Genomic DNA, 21,431 nt, shown 5'->3' on the forward strand with positions numbered 1-21,431 from the left:
AATAAGACAGGGATAGGGACAAGGGAAAGGGGTTCATGTTTAGTTTAATAATAGACATCTATGACAAGTTTTCAGAGCAGTGTGTCATAATGGCCCTTATGAGATTGCTATCTGCATGCTAAAACATGAATAAAAACATATATGGGAAAGTGAAGCATTTGGATAACAACCGGAAGGAAAAGAGAAGAGTGATAGTAGGAGTAGGATCTTTGAGGCTCAACAAAAAGGACAAAATAGGATGTGACTCTCTTTACCTTCCTCTGGTCTAGAGGCCAGAGACTCTGGAACGTCAAGAATCCACCAGACCCAGCCCAGCATAGATGCTCAATAATAGTTACCAAGTTACCAAGAGCTTCCACTGCACACGAACAAATGGAGACATGGGTGAGGGAATGAACCAGCAAACAAATGATTGGAAATGGTTTGTCACAAGCGAGCTTAACTAATAGGCCATGGTTCTTGTGTCCGAATCAGAGAGAAAGCAAAAGGAATCATGTGGAGAGAACAGTGTCTCTTTGGGTTTCTCTCAGGGAATAGGAAAGGCTCTATCATGTGCCCACTTGGGAATAATTTTGCGAGGCTCTACACTAAGAAAACACCATAGAATTAGAACTCATGGGGTACCTGGGTGGCTCAGTTGGTTAAGCGTTGCTTTTGGCTCAGGTCATGATCCCAGGGTCCTAGGGTGGAGCCCTGTGTCGGGCTCCCTTCTCAGCAGGGAGTCTGCTTCTCCCTCTCACTCTCCCTCTGTTCTCTCTCTCTCTTTCTTTCAAATAAATAAATAAAATCTTAAAAAAAATTCTTTCCAGTGATACACCACATAGGAGTTAGAAAGGTTTATAAAGATTAAATATGGCCAAATGGAGTCATTCCGTATATAGTATGCCAGTGTTAGTTCCGATGTTAGACCTAGAACACAGCCACCATGAAAGATCTTACATACGTCGACACATTTAGGAAGCCACTGGACTTCGCCTGATCCAATCCAAGAAGGCTTCCTGAAGGAGGAAGAATTCCGTATGCCCTGCTTTTGACTTGCAAACCGTTTGCAGCATAGCCTGTGTCCTTGCCACATCCGGTTGCTTTTCCTTCCATCCACTGCTTGGATGAGTTAGGATTCAGCCTGTTCAGGTGAGGCAGTGGCCTGTAGCAAAGATCCTCTAATACGATAGATTCATGGTGGAAAACGAACATTTCCAAGTGGCACAGAGAGCCACAGGAGATCCTGTTAGTTGGAGTTTAGAAGTGAAATGTGTCTATTCCCACTTGGGGTGTGTCAGAGGCCTCTGCCATCATTAGTTCCGTGGGGATTTCTGCTTGTAAGGCATTTGTTGTCATGTTTGGGTTGCTGCAGGAAGAGAAAAAATTGCTACAGTTTGCGTGAGATAGAGCTGTGTTTTGGCAAGGATGCCTGCAATGATTTTTTTCTGGAACATTAGTCAAGTTCAAGTTTTTGAGATTTGTCTCCGATGACATCACACATCAGTCTCTTTGAAAGACCTGTTGAGTCTTTTGAAAATCTCTCTTGGGATATGGACTCTCCTCTTGACTCACTTGCTCTTGCCATACTTCTCAATATGTGATTAATTAATCTGTTAATTCAAAAATCCTTTATTGCACCTACTAAGTGTTCAAGGAGCCAGGAATTCAGCAGGGAATAAAATAACATCCTTACCAGAGCTCCTGGATGGCTCAATGGGTTAAAGCCTCTGCCTTCGGTTTGGGTCATGATTCCGGAATTGAGCCCCGCATCGGGCTCTCTGCTCGGCGGGGTCCGGCTTCCTCCTCTCTCTCTCTGCCTTCCTCTCTGCCAACTTGTGATCTCTGTCTGTCAAATAAATAAATAAAATCTTAAAAAAAAATAACATCCTTACCTTCACTGTACTTACTTTCTAGTGCAGAAGGACAATTACTGGGAAAAAAAAATAATAATGACGTGTGCTTCAGAGAAACAGCATAGTGAGGAGGATAAGACTGCTGAAGTTGTCTGGAAAGGTGTGCCTTAAAGGGGAGATTTGAGCTGAGACATTCCAACATTAAAAGAGAGAGCCACTTAATTATCTGTATCCCCAGGATTAGTGTACGGCAAGTGCAAAGGGCCTGGGACAGAAGGCTGCCTGGCTCAGTCCAGAATCAGAAGCCAGTGAGGATCAAGACCTTCTCCACTTATTTCACTGTTTTCTTGGAGAAGTAGGCTTGCAGTTGAATGGAAGAGGCAAATCTAGGCTGATACTCTGTCCAACCCCTGTACACAATCCAGAATGTCTTTGTTCTTGCTTTTCCCTCTGCCTTGTTCCCCCAGACATTGGAATGTGTCTTTCCCTATTTCCTTCAGGTCTCTGATCAAATATCATCTTATTGAGAAGCCTTCCCAGACCACACTATTAAAGTGTCAGATAAGCAGGGTTAGAAATGGAAATTATTTTCTCCTCCAAATCTGATATTTCATGAGAGAGATTACTTACTCCCTACATTATGGGATTAAGAATGATCCCATTTGAGATGATAAATACTAAAAAGTTTCAGTAACCCAAGAAGCCCTGAGAAACAAATTGCTAATTCATGACTTCAACCATCGAAATGTGATGAATAACTCAGGACCTCCGTGAGTTGCTCAGTGATGAATTTCAAGGATAGAGCAAACTGCATGGCTCACAGATGAGCATGAGCAAAAAATAAAAACAGAAACAAAAACAACAACAAAAAATAAACAAAACAAAACAACAACAACAAAAAAAAAACAAGAAAAATCTTGACTTTACATTGAGTTTTTCATGGGAAATGGGACCCGAGGCTAAGTAGGAACATCAGGACTCAAAAAAACCTAAGCCTTCCTTATGAAGGTTTTCATAAGGAATGAGAGAATTTAGGAAACGTAAGCTAACGTAGGACCCTTCAAATTGTCTAACATTAGGTGGTTTTATTTCAATGTATTTATTTTAAGTTGCAAAAGGTGAAAATGAAGACTACTGATAATTTGGGAGTCTATAGGACCTAGAGGTACTTAATATAACTCGTAAGAAGGGAAAAGGATCCTTGATTCTTAATGGTGCTATTTACCTTAAAAATATCTGACAACAGGAAGTTTTCTAAGTCATTATGATAATAATCTTTGAATCACAGGTTCTATTTCCCTCCTCTCTTCACAACCTCAAGAAAGAATTAGCCTATTCCGGCAAAGATAAATAAATCCTGACATTTCTTAAGTCCTTCCTATCTGTCATGCATCTCCTAAACACCTTCACTTATAGTGTCTTATCTCATTTAACTCCTTACCAAGGAGGAATGGTAGTCACCACCTTTTTTGGAGGGGGAAACAGAGGCACAGATAGGCTGAGGGCTCCAAAAGTCTGATCATCTAACTCCAGGAGTCCTTCAGGCACAACTGGAGAGGTCAGTGTCAGAAGGATCCAGAAAACCCTGAAAATGGCATTCTGAGCCGTGTGGCTAGGAAAAACCCCTTGTTTCTGGGAGGCCCCGTGGGAGACCCTGATTCCACTGCACCTGCGACCTCTTCCTCCATAGAACCGAGATCTACAGAGCACGCTGGCCTCCCACTGGTCCCAGATTTTTCTGACAGTTGTTTGCACCTTAGGGCTGTTGGATGGGATGGGAGGGACTTCATCAACTATCTCTGCTTGGCCCTGGGTATTGCTGTTTATCATCTGTGCTACCTGACGGAAAGGCCCTGAGCACGGTCTCATCCACTTTAATTGGGAAATGAAAAGCAACTTCAAGACACCTTGGAAAGAAACTACTGTTATAAATAAAAACCCAGAGGGCACTCCTTTTGACATGGAACCCTAGGTGGGGGATGTTTCTTTAGGAAGCACTCAGATAATTTTCTTGTGTAATTACTTGCTCATGTGTGTGTATGTGTGTGTGTGTGCGCACACATGCGTGTGCATGTGGGTATTTTGAAGGCAGAAAGAGTATCCTGAAAAGAACCCCAGCAATACGCCCCGTTCGTCCCATTACATCAGCTGTCACTTGACCTAAAACCTGATGCAGTTCAAGGTCTGACATTCAGCTGACTTCTGTTTATATAGTATGGAGAAACTTGTGTTCCCTTGTCCTATAAGGCATGTACCATGAGAGATTTGGGGAAAAGGTCACCCAGATCGTAAATAATTCTGCTGAGCTTTGTAGTGAAAACGCTCCAGGAGTCTTTATCCCGTTCTTGCCATTTAATTGGTATGCTTCAGTCATTCTCACTGTTAATGAATGGTGTACATCAGAGCTTGTCTCCATCATTCCAAGTTCATCAGAGACTAAACCTAAAATCAAAATCATATTTTATCTTTGCTCTGATCTTCTACCTGTGTTCAGGGGAAAACATTGTGACTATCCAAAGGGGAAAAAATAAAGAATGAAATACACCCCAACAAAAACCTGGTTAAAGTGCTAAAGAATGACATCTTAATGGAAGAAAACTCCAACATATGATTTTTATTTTTCAAAAATATAGTCTGGGCTGTGAAAAACATATTATCTTCCATTAGTAGGGAAATACCCAAATTTTGCCCAGACTATTTTATAATAAGACCTTGAAAAGCTAGGCGATGAGCTGGAATGAGAGGAGTTTAAATTTTTGATGCAATTCTCTGCTTTGGAAAGTGATAATGCAGCTCAAATAACAGAGAGAGTATTTTCTGCTACAGCGCAACAATCAACATAACGTCTGGGCATATTAATAATTTCACTCCTAAACTTCTCGACAGGGAGAGCATGGGTCTTAATAGCATTGTCAAGATCCTTAGGGCAATTGAAAAACCCAAAATCATTACTTTCTACTGATAGGCTTTCCTCTCCCAGAGGATGCCAAAATACCTAGGGTAATGTAGATTTATTGAAATGCTCAGATAGGCACTGCTCAGACATAACTTTGCAATAAAATCTTCTCTTTAGAAGGGTTCCTCTTAAGTATTTCAAGTGGCCTTTTTCTTTTTTTTTTTGTCTTTGTCACTTGGAAACTAGCTAATGGAGTTGACATTGATTTCAAGTGATACTTTCTAGATGATTTAAGAACACAAAGAGTGAGTATGGGGGTAGGGTAAAATGCTGTGACATCTATGATTAAAATCCCTTTCTGACTCACCATATGTGAGAACCTGCCGCAGGAGGGTCCCCAGCCTACAACTGCTCTTAAGGTCGTGATTCAAGCGCTGTTTCTGGTTCAGCACCCAATTTCCGAGTTCCCTCCCTTCCCCCCACCTGCCCCCCAGTGTCCCACCCGTGTGTGTTTGTGTTTTAGTTGAGCAGGAATGGCTCTCTGCTGTGATTACAGATGGGCCCAAAGCACTGGAACAAATTCCAGGGTCCCCCTAGGGCCCTCAAGTCTACAATTGACTCTCAAATGGCCACACCTAACAATCTCTGAAAAATACCAACAGCAGTGGAGTCCCAGCCAAAAAGCTCCTGTGAACACCAGCTTCCGGTTGCCAGGGAAAGATATTTTTAAGTGGTATGAAGTGTGCCCCATCTGAGATCTAAATTTGATTGGTTCTGGCGAGGCTCTGCAACAGACATCGTGGTTATAAAAAACAGAGGGAATCACCATTTATATGAAATGCCCAGAATAGGCAAATCCATAGAAACAGAAAGTAGATTGCTGTTTGCCTGGGGGTAGGGGAGCTGTGGGGGGGGGGGGACGGTGACTGCTCCTGGTATGAGGTTTCCTATGGGGGCTTATGAAAATGTTCTAAGATCAGACAGTAGTGATGGTTGCACCACTTGGGGAATAGAGTAAAAGAAAATGCTAAAATATACACTTTTAAAAGCTGAATGTCATTATACGTCAGTACATCTGTTATTGAAAAGAGAGAATGGGTAGTCAAGCAGAACCAGGGAAAAACAAACAAATAAAGACAAAGGGAAACAAAGTCACCTTCTCCCTGGGTCCAACTGTCTCCCTGTTGAAGGACTTGTGAGGGCAATAAGAATTCAGGCAATTAAGGGAAAGGCCCATCAGATTCTGGTGATTGGGAAATGCTCACAGAACAGAGGCAGACGTCTGCTGTGATCCCCTCTCAGATCCAGTTGAGGTTCTCCCAACACGACCGCCCTCCCCCCACAAACACCACGTGTTCCTTCCGTCATTCATTCAGCACTACTTCCAGGTCAGGCACCAGAGCCTTGTGCCGGGATGTAAAAACAAGACAGACTCTTTATTTATTTGTTTGTTTGTTTGTTTATTTATTTATTTATTTATTTGACAGACAGAAATCCCAAGTAGGCAGAGAGGCAGGCAGAGAGAGAGGAGGACGCAGGCTCGCCACTGAGCAGAGAGCCTGACTCAGGGCTTGATTACAGGACCCTGGGATCACGACCTGAGCCAAAGGCAGAGGTTTTAACCCTCTGAGACACCCAGGCACCCCCCAAGACAGACAGACTCTTGTGCCGAATGGAGCTCACAGTCCTATAGGAGACACAGGGGAGTCCAAAAACAATAGAAAACCATATGCCAAGGGTGATGAAAAAGAGGCGCCCAGTGTGCCCTCGGGAGGGGCCCAGCTGCATGACAGTGAAATGCAACGTGTAAGGAGAGAAACTCCCCTCTCTTAATGTCCTGTGCCTCACTTTCTTCATCTTTGTAACCCCATCTCGCTCAAAGGTTAGTAGAAGTCTAAATAAGGCTAGCTCTTACCACGCAGCTGGTGCTTATTAAACGGAAGCAGTTGCTCTTCGATGATCTCAGGTGTCCTCCTAAACCTATTTTTTGTTGATGGATGTAGGTAGAGCTGACAAAACTTTGGTTTCCAAGTCTGCAAATGATTGTTCTTTGTGAGCGCAGTCCCCATGCTTCCACTGTGCAGTGTGGATGCGTGCGTCATTGTGAATGCACTCAGAATGCTTTTTCTCTGAGGTCATATATTTTGTGTAAGAGAACTACAAATCATTCCTTACGAGTGAGCACAGCCCTTGACTTCCCTGCTGCTCTGCTCAGGCTGAATGTGGCCTTTCCATCAGGGGCAGCCACCCCACCCACCCTGAATCCAGGACCCTACACTCCCAGCCCCCAGAGGCACTGGTCAGAGCGGCTGCCCAGCCCAGGGAGACAAGAAGGGGGTCGTAACTTGGCTCATTCCTTCATTCCTGCCTTCCTTTTTTCTCCTGCATTCTGGAACGCGCAGCAAGGCTACAGTTCACTCCAGTGGCGGCCATATCCAAGAAACACTGCCATTGCCCACGGCCCTGCGACACCAGCGCACCACACAGGGGTCAGCACCGAATAATCCACGTCCGTTCTTCAGAGGACGAATCACTCAGCAGATGCTACAACAGGGAAGGAGGGAGTAGGCTGAATGCCCGGGTGTCCGGTACTTAGACACAAGTAAATCTCTTTCCATCTCTTTCTAAACACGGGAGGAGGCTGGATCTGGGCTCCCCCCCGCCACCAACCCCTTCCACCCCCAGGCTGTTGGCAAAGTACCTTCAGTCAGAACAGGAAGGATGAGCTGGGACCTAGTGTGCCCTTGTTTCTGCCTGCAACAGACCTAATTGCTGCTTTCCCTGATGCCACTGGTTACCGGAGCCAGGGATGCAGCACGGAGGAGGAATTTCCAGGAGGGCCTTTTGGGAAGGCACAGAAAAGAGATTGCCCTGCAATTCGGCTGTTCTGGCCTATTTCTCCTGATTCAAGCAGCATTGTGAGGTGCAGAGCTTTGAGGTGGGCAGTTCCCTCCAATTTCTCACAAGATGGCATTCTGCCGTTTAAGCAAATGTGCACAGAAATGAGTTAAGGCCGTTTTCCTCTGTATTTGCCAGGGTGAGTGTAAAGCAGGGCGGGGGTCTTGGTTTTCTCCCTCTGTGAGTGGCCTCGGAGGCCCCGTGCTCTTTGGCATGTGGTGAAATGGGGAAGAAACCCTGGGATCCACAAGCTGCTGGCCGCTTACTAAGCTCCATGACCTTGGGGGCTTTACTTAACCTCTCTGTGCCTTCCTGGTTGGATCTGTAAAATGGGGATGATAAGAGAACCGGTCCCATAACAGTGAGTGGCAGCACACTGAGATAATTTACAGACACCAGTTCGCACAGGACCAGACACACAGGGAGAGCTTAACTCCTTGCACACCTCTCGGTATTATTTTGTAGTCCTTAACATCAATTGTTTTGGTTATGGAAATGGAACACTTTGGAGTCCCACGTTCCATTTCTGCAAGCTCTGAGACGGATGCTCTTGGGACTGCCCCCTAGTCATGCCTGTCCCACGTCACTCAGTCAGCAGGTCCTTCTGCAGACCGCATCTGAAGCTGGAGGGGGTCTGAGGTTAGTCATTTTGCCTTTCTGTGTTGATTTGATACCATCCTCCATCCTTCATTTTCCCCAGACCTAAAGTTGCTATTGCTGTTATTACCATTATCAGTACTATTAATTACAACACATAATATATAATAATGTTTAATACCAACTATGTGCCAAGAATCGTGGTAGGCTTTTTAGAGATGTATTCTCATTTGATGCTCCTAACAACCACATGAGAAAAGTAAAACGATTCTATCCATTTCATAGATGAAGAAACAAACTTGGAAAAAAAAAATGCCTCTTTTCCTGGGGTCACACTGTTAGTAAGTGGCCACTCAGGGATTCAAAGCCAATCGTGAGCCTGGTCATCAGCAACAGACTCCTCCTTCTAACTAGAGGCTGTCATTCTTTTTTTTTTTTTTTTTAAGATTTTCTTTTATTTATTTGAGAGAGAGAGAACGAGAGATAGCATGAGAGGGGAAAAGGTCAGAAGGAGAAGCAGACTCCCCATGGAGCTGGGAGCCTGATGTGGGACTCGATTCTGGGACGACTCCAGGATCATGACCCGAGCTGAAGGCAGTCACTCAACCCACTGAGCCACCCAGGTGCCCCGAGGCTGTCATTCTTAAAAGTCTTCACCTCTGATTCTCTGCCTCTCATGTGAGGTCAGATCTGAACAGTGTATCTAGGTGCCAGCTTTCACCAGCCAGAGACTCCAAAATGTGTGCCAACACCAGCTTCAGTTCTAGCATCTTCAAATTGTTGTCAAGATGGAACTTGCTCCAAAGACATGGTTCAGTAGAAGGGGGCAGAGAGTCTGTGGTTAATTCATCATCTCGGGGTCCAAGGGGTTGAAATTTTTAAAGAGCAGCACTTGGCATACCATCTCCAAGAATGAGTGCATTATGAGCAGTTAGGCAGGCCTATACTTATATATTTTTTCTTTCATATATTTTATCATTTGTAATCACCAGGAAAAAATAGGGTGGACTACAGAGCAAGACAAAGCTATCTTAGTCTATCCCTGCCCTCCTGCCCTCCTACTCTCCTGCACATCCACCCTCTCTTGGCAAGGGTAAACCTAGCCTAAATGTCTCACCCACCTGTTTATTTAGGAAGAGTGCAACAATAGCCAATTATTAAGAATTTCCTTCCTTAGCTCCAAAGAAAATCCTTCCTTTATACATTATTGACTATGTAGGCGTTGGTTATTTCCACATGCTGTTTGAGCTTTGTTAGTCGAGTTAACCCAGGAGCTGATACTCCAGCATTTTGCAGTCTCGGGGTCTAACTTTGTTAGAGTTGATACTGTTGCCCAACAAAGAAGCACTACTTTGTTTTTCTTACAACTCCGCTGTCAACCAGTTGGCATTTAGGAAGGTGAGAATATGGGAATGGCATCCCTGTCAGGACCAAAATTCCTGGCAACAGCAAATCTTAAGCATAGTTTTTTTGAGCAAACAGGACAAATCAAGCACTCATTCAAGCACTTAGTTTTTTAAACATACAGGAATCAGGGGCACCTGGGCGGCTCAGGTCATGGTCTCGGGGTCCTGGGATGGAGTCCCTAGCCTGGCTCTCCACTCAGCAGGGAGCCTGTTTCTCCCTCTCTCTCTGCCTGCCTCTCTGCCTACTTGTGATCTCTCTCTCTGTCAAATAACTAAATAAAATCTCTTTAAAAAATAAACATACAGGAAGCACCTTCTCACTAAATTCACTTTTCCTCCCCTCCCTGGGAATCTTACCTATCCTGCCCTAGCCTTTTTTTTTTTTTTTCTCTTTCCAAGCATTTTATAAATTAAACTTAAAGTAACAGTCCAGTTGAGGCCAACTGGGTCGGCTTTGCTTTTCCCTTCTCTCAATTTTTTCCCCTCAGAGGGATGAAGGCGTGTTTTGGAGAAGGGTACTTTGCCACATGACCTCTCTATGAGGGTGCTCCTGCCCTCGCTTTTAACAGAGGACCAGTGTGCCGCTCCTCCTTCCTCAGACGAAAGGCCACACGGTACCTAAAAATAAATTCTAGGTTCTCAACTCCAGATAAATCAGGTACAAGATAATAGGTTAGCGCTGTGATTGTAATGACAGTTGCCTTTTGCCTGCTAATAGCATACTTATTAAGTTGATAGTGTGTAAGCATTTATGTTACACAGTTATTGGTGGCTCAATTGCATTATTATGTGATTTCATATTTATGCAATAGAAGAGCCATTAATATGCACATTAATTAAACCCAATAACTGTGTGGAACTCAGAGTGGACGCGAAGGTTCCTTCATCAAGTTAAGCTGTTAATCATTTCTGTTTCAGCATCTATTGAAGACACGAGTTGCCTTTCCGAAGGGCTTTTCCATGTAATTTCGCCTCATGGAAAGCAGTAAGGCATGTTGCTGGCCATTGTTTGCATTTTTTGAAATGGAAAACCATCAGACCCAGCAAGCTCTTTGGATGACTGTAATGAAAACCAATAAACACAAAAAGTGCTTGAGATCATTAGTTGTAGCAGAGGTGTTGCTATATTAGAGATACATTAACTACCCGGAATACGAAGGTACCACGGAGGAAACCAGCAATCAAAGACATAAATGCCTACCCACAGTAACATAAATGCATATATCCGGCCAAATTAAAATAACAGGGATTTTAGGGTTGATGGCAAACCAGAAAACCATCCTAAGGCATTAAGCTATATCCAGTTGCTGCTGTGGGAGAATAGACTCCGTATTTTTGTTCTAGTTTTGTTCTTAAGAGAAGTCAGTGATCTGGAACGTTCTACAAAATCTTGACTCTGAAATTTTGGTCATGTGCATCTTGGGGGCTGTCAGTTTGCAACTTCTGCCCTAGATGGTTGAAATCTGGGTTTATGTCCTGTACTCAAATCTGGGCTCCTTGAGAGCCATAATCATGTCTTATTCATGCTTTTACTCCTGACGGAAGCAATCAGGGTTCCGTGCACATGGTTGGGGAACTTACCAGCCTCGGGTGGCAGGCTTGACACTCCCCATTCCTCTTCCCCACCATCTTCCATGTTGACACACGGCTACTTAGTGCTGTGGTCACCAGTGATGGGTGAGTACTCAGGATTACAGAACATGGGGTTGGAAGCCCAGGTTCACATGATGTGAAAGGGGCAGACCCAATCCTTAAACCCAGGTTCTTTAGATTTGTGTTTCCTACCCATGGACTAAGTGTCCCCCCAGATGCTCCCCTGTCTCTCTGTACACACCCCGGTGGTAGCTTTTACCACTCTATTCAAATTGTCTTCTCTAGTTCTTGCACCTAGTTGCAAAATACGATCGTTAGATGGATAGATAAATGAGCAAATATCCTCTGTGTCACAGTGGAAATGAGCAACAGTAATGAGGAAAACATCTTCTAATACTGACGATGCTAGATGGTGGTTGTTGTTGATAATGTGATTTATTTGCAGTGAAATAACATGCTTTATAGGAGGGCAGGGTGAGCAGAGAATTACGTCTTCTTTGCTCTCCTCCATGAAGCTCTAGACCTTCTCTTTAGCAGCTCAACTTCTCTTCCAGCTAACTGGAATGCTCACCATCCATTTTCTTGGGACTATGCCACGTAACACCTGGGTCTGTGGTTCCATTCCCCCCAGCACCACCCCTGGCTATGATCAACAAATGGGAAACCACAGGAATTCCACCCACACAGAACACAGATGGACAGGGAAGGGCCACCCAAGTTGGAGTTAGCAAAGAAACCTCAGCTCGGGATGAATAAACAGGAAGCAGGAAGGTTCTGGTATCTCATTTAGTGACTTAAGTATCTCCCAGGGCCTCTTTGTACTTTGGGAGAGTGTGTGGTCTGGAGCTTTGGAGGTGGGGACTGGTTGCTGAGGGAGATGGAAAGTGAGAGCTTGGGGCTGAGGAGGCTAGGTTCCCACTTGTACACCGATTCATCTCATCTTCCTGAGGCAAGTCTCAAGATGACCTAACTAATGGCGAATAATGACCACTTGGATGGAAGTTGAGAGAAGGGAAAGGAAGGCATGAGAATTCATTAACCCTGTGTGAAGGGCTTGGATAGCATCTCTAAAGGATCATGATTACATCATTTCACCCCCTTTTCTCACCTCTTCCCACTAATACGAGACAGACAAATGCTAAATAACTATATAATAATACATTACTAGACAGACAACAATGCCAGGAAATGTAATAGCCTGCTCCAGCTATGAAACTCTCTCAAAGATATATTTAAAATGTCACTGGTGCATAATGTAAAATACGAATTGCAGATTCATTTGGAGGACGTGATTTTAAATCTGTACAACTCTACGGTGGCATTTCCCACTGGGGTTTAGTTTTAGTTGTCTTTCTCTGAAGACCAAAAAAAAAAAAAAAAAAAAATTCCCCCAAGTAATTTCAGCCCAGGAACACAAACTTCGAGGAACCACTTTCCTCTGTTATTTTTCCTTCTTGTTTTCCTCAGTCATGATGCTCTCCAAACCTAGTATCTTCTTGACATGTTGTCTTTCCTTCGGAATATTTCTGCAGGCTTCCCAGGAGCCACGGAATGTCGATTACACCTTTTGGAGATGTAGCCTGGCCACATAAGGAGACAAGTAGTTGAAATTTGTGTCAAATTGCTTGTTTAAATGATGTGAGCCAACTTCTTAAAGCCAGGACAGCAGGGGCTGAGGATTTTAAAAGTTGGCAGGGGCCAAAATGACAAGGCTTGGCAGTCACCTGGTGAGCTGCCAACCTCGACTGGAGGCTTCAAAAAAGGACACAAATTAAAAGTCATGTTTCAGCAGCCATTAAAACCAAATTATAGGCTTACATTGCATAGTGAACTACTTTCATTTTCATTATGCTTAAAATATTTCATTTTGTAGATTGAGAATGGGTTGCTAGGAAAACCCTGTGTGGAGTTGTCATCTGTGGTCATATTTACAAGAGGATACACGCAGAGGTATAGTTCTCCTTTGTGCATTTCTCCTGCAAGGAGAGAGGATTTCAAGAGAAGAAAATAGGATGCAATTTGGAGTGAGGGTCATGGTTTGAAAACATCAGACCGGATGTCTGAGCAGGCTCACAGGTATTTTCTTAAAGTCTTATTTAAAAACAAATTTTATATATGTATGTGTGTGTGTGTGTGTGTGTACACACACATACACACAAAACACCTACACTTTTTAAAAATTAATTGTCACCATCTTCAAAGCATAGGAAATTTTATCTAAAAGTCCAGATCTTCAGCTTTCCTTGAAAAACTTGATCTGGCTGCCTTGGGCCCTTATTCCCACATGGCCACATGGGCTCAGATCTGAGGGAGGGCTGCTTCCTGCCCTCTCGGGGTCACCTCAGTCCACAACTGGCCCACCTCCCTTTCCTGCCTGGCCCCCACAGGTATTTAAGTATGCTACTCTCTTAGAGGGTACCATATTCTGTTACCTTTAGAAGGAGGAAATATTTGAGACGCCTGGGTGGCTCTGTCAGTTGAGCATCTGACTCTTGATTTCACCTTGTGTCATGATCTCAGGGTCATGAGATCGGGCCCCATGTCAGGCTTACATTCAATGCAGGGTTTGCTTGTCCCTCTCCCTCCCTCTCTGTACCTTCTCTCTCTCTCTTTCTCTCTCTCTCAAATAAAATAAAAGGAAGAAAGGAAGGAAATATTTGTAAAGCATGTACGTAGTGAACTGGTTTACCAGGAGAAAGTATACGGACTTTCTACAACAGTGATCAACCCTGACTGTCATGTGACTTCCTCTTCAAGATTAATATGTTCCAGCCTGGTTTTACTAACCTAGTTTCTCCTTCTTCTGAGGCTGGCAGAAAAAAGCAAAGCAAACCATGTTACATATGAGTAACCAAACCTGGAATTAGGCATTTGCAGTCTTATCTATGTGTCTAGTCTGTGACTTTCAGAAATTAACCCACATAGAGGCACGGGTTCTAGGCTCTACTCCGTGGGTTTGCAGAGCCTTGGCGTCTGGAGTCTGCAGTCCCTGATGGCCTTTTCTCCTTCCTCTCTTTCCAGGTCCTCCAAACCACCACAGCCAGTCAACTCTGAGGCCCCCTCTGCCTCCCCCTCACAACCACACCCTGTCCCATCACCACTCGTCTGCCAACTCCCTCAACAGGAACTCACTGACCAACCGGCGGAGCCAGATCCACGCCCCAGCTCCCGCGCCCAATGACCTAGCAACCACGCCAGAGTCCGTTCAGCTTCAGGACAGCTGGGTGCTAAACAGCAACGTGCCACTGGAGACCCGGTAAGTGCCTGTTGCCCATCACGCCTGTTGCCTTCTCAGAGCCACCCACACGGATCCACCACAGGATGGCCTGGGATTCCTGTCAGGGAGACAGTCTTAGTTTAAATAACAGGATGAGTTTACCACCTCCTTCTGTTCCCTTGGTAATTCGACCCTGGATGGTAGGTTGATAGGTATTTCTTGGTTCACATGTGTCTCCTTTTAATGCTTGTTTACTCTCTTAGACAGCTCTTGTGTACCCAACTAATAGAATTAGCATAACATATTTTTACTCAAAGGCTCATGGGAAACATGCTTATAAGGGTATATTGACTGAAAGCTGCTGATAAATTATGCATTTGGCCTTTCCTGAAGTAATAAATGAAGACTCATTTGAAATTAAGTGTTTGGGGAGACCTTGAGAAACAATCCCTGATTCCAGACTGACAGAAGTATAATTTTAATTTATATTTCATCCAACATACCGTCTCACGTTAATCCCTCCTGTACACACTAACAGCTTGATGCCTGAGGGGCAAACAAGAATGTACAAAAACAAACAAGAAAAAAGGGGCAGCACTTAGGTTGGAGTGAAGAGTTGCAAAGTGATCTCCAGGTCTGGCCTTGTGTTGTTTTGCCTCTGCTTCAGTCCCTTTCTTACCTTCACGCCTGGTGCTCCAAAACCATGCCCACCTTGATGCCCTGAGAGAGGGGGCGTGGGTGACAGTGCAGCTGGCTGGGGCCGAATGGCTAGGAAGGCTGTGGGTGGGCTGCTAGATGGGGAACGGCCCTTGTGCTCCAACCCCACACCCTTTTCAGGCTTTGGGGGCTCCGGTTACTCTTGTTTCTTTGTCCGAAAGAGCCACAAAGAGAAACAGAGAAAGCAGAGGCTTCACTTTGACCCTCCAAGAAGTTCCCACTTAAGTTTTTAAACTTTAATAAGTTACGTTTGAGGAAAGATGGCAGGAATCTGTCATCTTTCCGGTAACGGCCAACGAATTTTCTGCACACAGATGGAAGCAATTTTGCAAGCCATAGCATTTATCTTATTTTTTTGTTGTTGTTTTTTTTATAAGATTTTGGATAACATGTGCACCATTGTCATTGTGGTCACTTTAAACTTAAAAAAAATTTGTTCTCTGATTATAGGTTATTGTTAAACATGCCTATAGTCTTTTTTTTTAAGATTTTATTTATTTATTTGACAGACAGAGATCACAAGTAGGCAGAGAGGCAGGCAGAGAGAGAGAGAGGAAAGGAAGCAGGCTCCCCACTGAGCAGAGAGCCTGACGCGAGGCTCGATCCCAGGACCCTGGGACCATGACCTGAGCTGAAGGCAGAGGCTTTAACCCACTGAGCCACCCAGGTGCCCCACACATGCCTATAGTCTTAATCTGAGGCTTAAAATATGTAAAGTCAGTAGAAACTATATGCATATATTATATGTAATAGATATATTGAAACATCTACACTGATATAGTAACCTGTCAATAAACAGCTTTGCCAGAAAGTTTCCAGGCTGAAAGCAGACTGGTCCATGACACTGGATTCGGGATATCCCATAGTTGATGATGATCTTTAAGGCTGTGTAACTTTTTCTCTTTTTCCTCCTTCTGCCATCGAGTTTGTTGGGCATTAGCTTCTTTTTACATGAATAGACCATTATTTGAAAAAGAGTTTCTGGCCATCGAGGCTACATAGAGTGGACTAGAGGGAAGAAGGAAAATGATGAGGAAAAAGGGAGAGAGAAGTGTAGTAGCTCTTGTAGAAAGAGAGAGAGGGGAAGAACAGAAGGAAGAGGACCACCATCATCATTAATCACCAGTTTTTACCATGCCCTTTGTATATGGCTGGCATTCATTCTTTACTTGTGTTTTCTTGTGAGAGCCTGAAAGAGATACAGTGAGGTAGGAAGGAACCATTATTTCTACCCTTTTAAAGATGGACAATCTGGATGTCAAGGGGCAAAATAACTTGCAAGAGGTCTAAGACTTCAGGGAGATGGGACGTTTTGAGCCACTTTGAACAGAACTCTAGTGGGTTCCACACACAAAATAAGGTGCCAAGATTTCTTCTGATGAGTAACTACAAAACTACATTTATTGCCCTCACTGTTACATTTACAGGGCGAACTCCATCTGGGTGTTTGCTTCTCACAGAGAGTCTCCCCTTGGTGGTTAGAATGCATATACTGCATGAACCGTCTCCCCTCTCCCAGCTTCTGAGGAAAATAATTGGCTCTCCAGGAGATTTACTTTATAAAACCATTTGTAGTCAAGTGTTATCTTGACAAGAATCTGGTAGAGAGGGCCAGCAGAGCCAAGCTTGTCACCTTCCTGGTTTTCTGAAGTAAGCTTCCTTAGAATTTGTATCTGATCTGTAGAGTCCTTCTGCAGACCATTTGGCTATTTGTCTTTTCTCCAAGGATTAGGGTTTCTCAGTGGTGCTATTGGAGGAGGCAAGTTAAATACAAGGCTTGAAGAATAGATGGGATTGCCAAAATGTTGAAGTCAGTCAGAAGGGAAAACCAAGCAAGGGCAACATCTGGATGTTCTTTGATCAGCACATTCAAAGGCCAAAGTTTAGAGACTGTGAGGCCCTTGGGATCATGCTGTCACCAGAAGTCAAACCCAGGGAGCACAAGTCAGCAGATATTTGAAACTCTGTTCATGGAATTCATGAATACGTATAACTTGGGTGTGCATCTAGTCTCATATATGAAAACTTCAGCAGTAATTAGTAGAATTGTTGGGCTTTGTGTTTCTTTTAAAAAGATTATTCATTCAATCTCTTATTAGCAAATATTTACTGAGTCCCTCGTGTATACCAAGCACTATGTCAGGTGCCAGGAAGATAATGGGTAACACAGGCATCTTGCCCTTAAAGCTCACACAACCTAAAGGAAGAGACAGGTACAGAAACAAAAGAATAGTGCAGCGTGTACAGAAATGGAAGTGTAAGATCACTGTACAGTGGATGGAGGGATTAACTCTCCCAGGATGAGCAGGAAACAGTTCACAGCTGAGAGTCTGTTTAAGCTGGATTTTGGAAGGATGATAAGAATTTGTCTAGTAGATAAGTAGAAAGACTTCAAAGATTATGGTATATTATTTGTTCCCATCCCCTATTTTTTTTTTAATATAGTCTTAGAAACTGTAGAACTGAAAAAATTCACTCCTTCAAATGCTGAAACATGGTGAGTTTCATCGGATCCTTTTCTTATCCACAAGAGAAAGTGTAGGTCCAGAGCTGTTCTTTTAGGGGCGTGATGCCATGCTGGGATTCCCATTCTTATTTTTATACCAAATAAGGATTGATTAACTACGTCCAGGAGAGAGACCCATTGAAGGCAGGTCATTGCGGAGGCTGATTGTGATGTAGTCAGCAATTTCGAAAATGCAGTGGAAATTTACAAACAGCCTCACCACCTTTACGCTCCCCAATACAGACTTCTAGGTGTAATGGAAGAATTTCATAACTCTGGAAGGTGATGAGCAGGCATTCTACCACCCCCGGAGACTCTATGCCAAGTCCAGCGTGTTTCTTTAGACAAGGGAGGAACAAACCTTTGCCTCTCTGCATTGCTTTTTGATGTTCCCATCAGTCTTAATGAGGCAAGTTACATCTTCTCTGGACTGTGCTTTTTTTCCAATTTTTTTCTGTGACAAGTAGAATTAAAGGTGCTGATGAATGAGACATAGCCCGAAAATAGGACTGTATGAATTTGGAATTTAACAGAAGACAAAAAAGCCTACAATGAAAGTTCCATAGCACTGTCAATCATGTAAAGGACCAATGCATATAAATATCTACCTCCAAAACCAGTCCATTCATGTATAAACCATAACACAATCCAAGGAAAAACAAACTCAGGGCAGAGGTACTAATTGCAAGCAGTCTGTTTTGTCTTTCTCCAATATGGTGTGTCACAAAATCACTCCATCACCATGTTTTTCTCCACCTACTTAGGTCTTAGAAGAAAACCCATGGGTAATTGCTGGTTGATAGCACCTCTCTACTCTTTCCTCTCTTGAGAGCAGCAAATTCGGGGATCTTCCTGGCCAACAGTTTCTTGGGGAGTTTCTGAAGTCAGCTTCTCTTGTCCAAAACAGTATAAAGTAGTTTGATGACTAACTTTCCTTCATCTGTGTGTTTTGTTGAAGCAAGCTTCTCTCCCTCAATCTCTTAGCAACAGGTCACTAAAGAGAATCCCAAAGCAGGACAAAATATCCCCCTGATTTTACTTTTTCTCTGAAATACCAGAAGCTCTGATTTTTTTTTTCAGTAATACCTTTTCTACCTTTATAAATTTTGACACAAGGGAAACAGAAAATAAATACACCAAAAAATCTCCATCAGATCCTCAATTCCAGAAGCCTTCCCTTTAAACATCAAGACCTTCATGCTACAAACAAGTTTGCAAGTTGCTTTGTAAATTGGTCATCCGTTATTTATTCAAGAAATATCTGTAAGAACCTATCATGTGCCAGGCACCAAGGAGCCCTCAGTGAAGAATAAAAGCAAAGTCCTTGCCCTTATGGTGATTCCAGGCTGGATGTAGACAGACGTGAACAAATGATTACACACATGCCCCCTCTGCTCCGATGAGGGGGAATATGTGCCGTATGAGATATAGAGAAGTCAGATGCGTGAGAAATGGATGTTTAGGCTGAGCCCTAAGGATGAGTAAGTGTTAATTAGACTTAAAGAATGTTGTAGATGGCAAAAACAATGATCTGCTGGGGAGAGGAACACTGGGATGCCAAGAAAAGAAAGCAAGCTAGAAGGGCAGGCAAGGGCAGCGTGCTGCAGAGTGCTGGGCTGGGTGAAAGGTATTGGACTCCAGCCCAAGGATAATGAAAAGTCACTGAAGCATTTTAAATGGGAAAATAAAACAATAAAATAATATTTTTTTGTTGTGAATTCTGGAAGCTGCCATATGGCCAAGAGACTGGGGGTAAGGTGGAAGGTATAGCAAGTCTAGAAGTCCAGCTTAGAGAGTCTTGTAATGATTAAGATGGAAGGTGCTCTGGTCCCCGCTGGGGTCCTGGCAGCGGTAGCCTCATATTTGCCTTTCTCCTACCCATTTCTGGCAAGAAGGTGAACATTCATAGATGTCAGGTGTATTTTGAAGGTAGAATCGGTCGGAATGAATTCTGTGTGGCTTAGTCGGTTGAGGGTACAATTACCAGCTTTTTGACTTAAGAGTGTGGCTGGTTAGTGATATCATTTCCTGAAGAAGGAACCAGTTTTGTGGCAGAAAACAGAAGTGCCGTTTCAAACACGTCAAATCTATGATGCAGTGAGACTTAAGTGTAGCTGTTTGGAGCTGTTTGGATTCTAAATATTTTGATTCCAAGATAATAGATGTAACACGGAAATTCATCCATTTACAAATAACAGCATATTTAGTGTGTTCAAAGCTCTCAGCAATTGATTTTTTTCTCTTTTAAAAATAACTCTCCAGAAATTTTGTTCAATTTAGCACTTACTCTACATGATCATATATGCCTGTAAATAACAATTTTTCTTTATCAAATGCTTTTTGCTTGGCACTTAGTTTTTACATACATTATCCCATTTAACCCCTTAACACTTCTGTTGGGTATATGTTACTTATCCCCATCTTAAATGAAGGGAAACTGAGGGCTGGGGAAAACGAAGTTACGTACAGATCTGTAAATGAGTAAGCGGCGGAGCTGGAATTTGAACTGGGTCTGACTCCCAGTGCCATCTTCTTGACCACCACACAGTAGTGCCTTTTGGAACTAGAAAAACAAAACAAAGCTATGCTATTCTGATGGCAAACAGCAGATTGATTTGCCAGGCCATGGAAATGGTGAAGTCAATGCATGATAAGTGACATAAGGAAAAAAAATGATCTATGGGTTGAATTCCAGCCTGTTACTAGATAGAGCCTTAGCCATTGGCAAAATCATCAGCCAAGCAAGAGGTAAGGGACTTCTCTCTGCAGCTCTTTGAGACTGGTGGCAACCAGTGTGGTCAGTCTGAGGCTTCAGCACCCCATGGCCCTTGACGGCATAGGTTCTATGTGAGCCCATGACAGATACTCTGCATCGTAGAAAATGCGAGAGCAAATTGACAGTGCAGAAATCAAAACCTTCCTACTTCTTCAGCTCTGTGATTTGTCGAATCTTTCTCTCCCACACAGAGCTTTGCCACATTAATAGGAGAAAACCAAACCGCTAGGGGTACCCTAGCTGACCATTTGGTCATACTTAGAGTACCATGATTATTCCCGTTAGCAGAAAGTGGTGTAAGGACTCTGCTAAAGAAAGGAGCACCTTGGGCTTGATGAGCAGCATTTTAAGAATCTAATTTTGGTCTCAGAATTTCAGAAAACACACTTTTTGTCTTTGTGAGGAAGTCATCTTAGCCTAATCTGGATGTTTTATTGGTAGTGCGTATTTGGGAATCAAGACACAAGACCTTTGGTAAATAAGGTTCTCACAGAGAAGCAACAAGATTGTTGAAACATCCTTGCCATGCTGAGCCCAAAGACTATTCCAAACTTGTTCTCAGATTGATTTTTCTACCTATGGATTAATTTTCTGACAGAATCACTGACAAGCTTGATCTTGAGAATATTAAACCAAGGTAACCTGTTTGGGTGGGTGTGTGTGTGTGTGTGTGTGTGTGTTTAATGTTCCCAAGTGAAGTTTAAAACTAGAATTCATTCTGGATGCACCAAATGCATTCAAGCACTTTTCAAATCAATAGGCAGGTTGGTTTCTCCATATTGCAAAACATTATGCCCCCTCTAAATTCTCATCAGAGGCAACATGGAAATTAATGAGACCTTTAGGTTAGCCTTTCAAGCTCAGCCTTATTTTATAGCTTTACCTTGCCTTTTTGACACTGTGATCCCGCCTGGCCACCAGCAGCATTTCACATTGCAGTGCACTTTAATTTTATAGTATTCATAGTCTTCCTTGGAAACTGGCAGCTTA

General features: G+C 43.3%; 1 protein-coding gene across 18 annotated transcripts in view; it reads left to right on the top strand.

Moving 5' to 3' along the window:
* Window positions 1-21,431, top strand: part of TENM2 (teneurin transmembrane protein 2) — a 1,216,596-nt gene that overhangs the window by 905,451 nt on the left and 289,714 nt on the right. For all 18 annotated transcript variants that reach the window (XM_032851741.1, XM_032851742.1, XM_032851743.1 and 15 more), the window contains one exon: window positions 14,247-14,481. In XM_032851741.1, the coding sequence (XP_032707632.1) occupies window positions 14,247-14,481 (235 nt within the window). The remainder of the gene's footprint in view (window positions 1-14,246; window positions 14,482-21,431) is intronic.

This window comes from Lontra canadensis, unplaced genomic scaffold (genome assembly GCF_010015895.1).
Source record: "Lontra canadensis isolate GAN:19392208 unplaced genomic scaffold, GSC_riverotter_1.0 scaffold5, whole genome shotgun sequence".
Taxonomy (NCBI): domain Eukaryota; kingdom Metazoa; phylum Chordata; class Mammalia; order Carnivora; family Mustelidae; genus Lontra; species Lontra canadensis.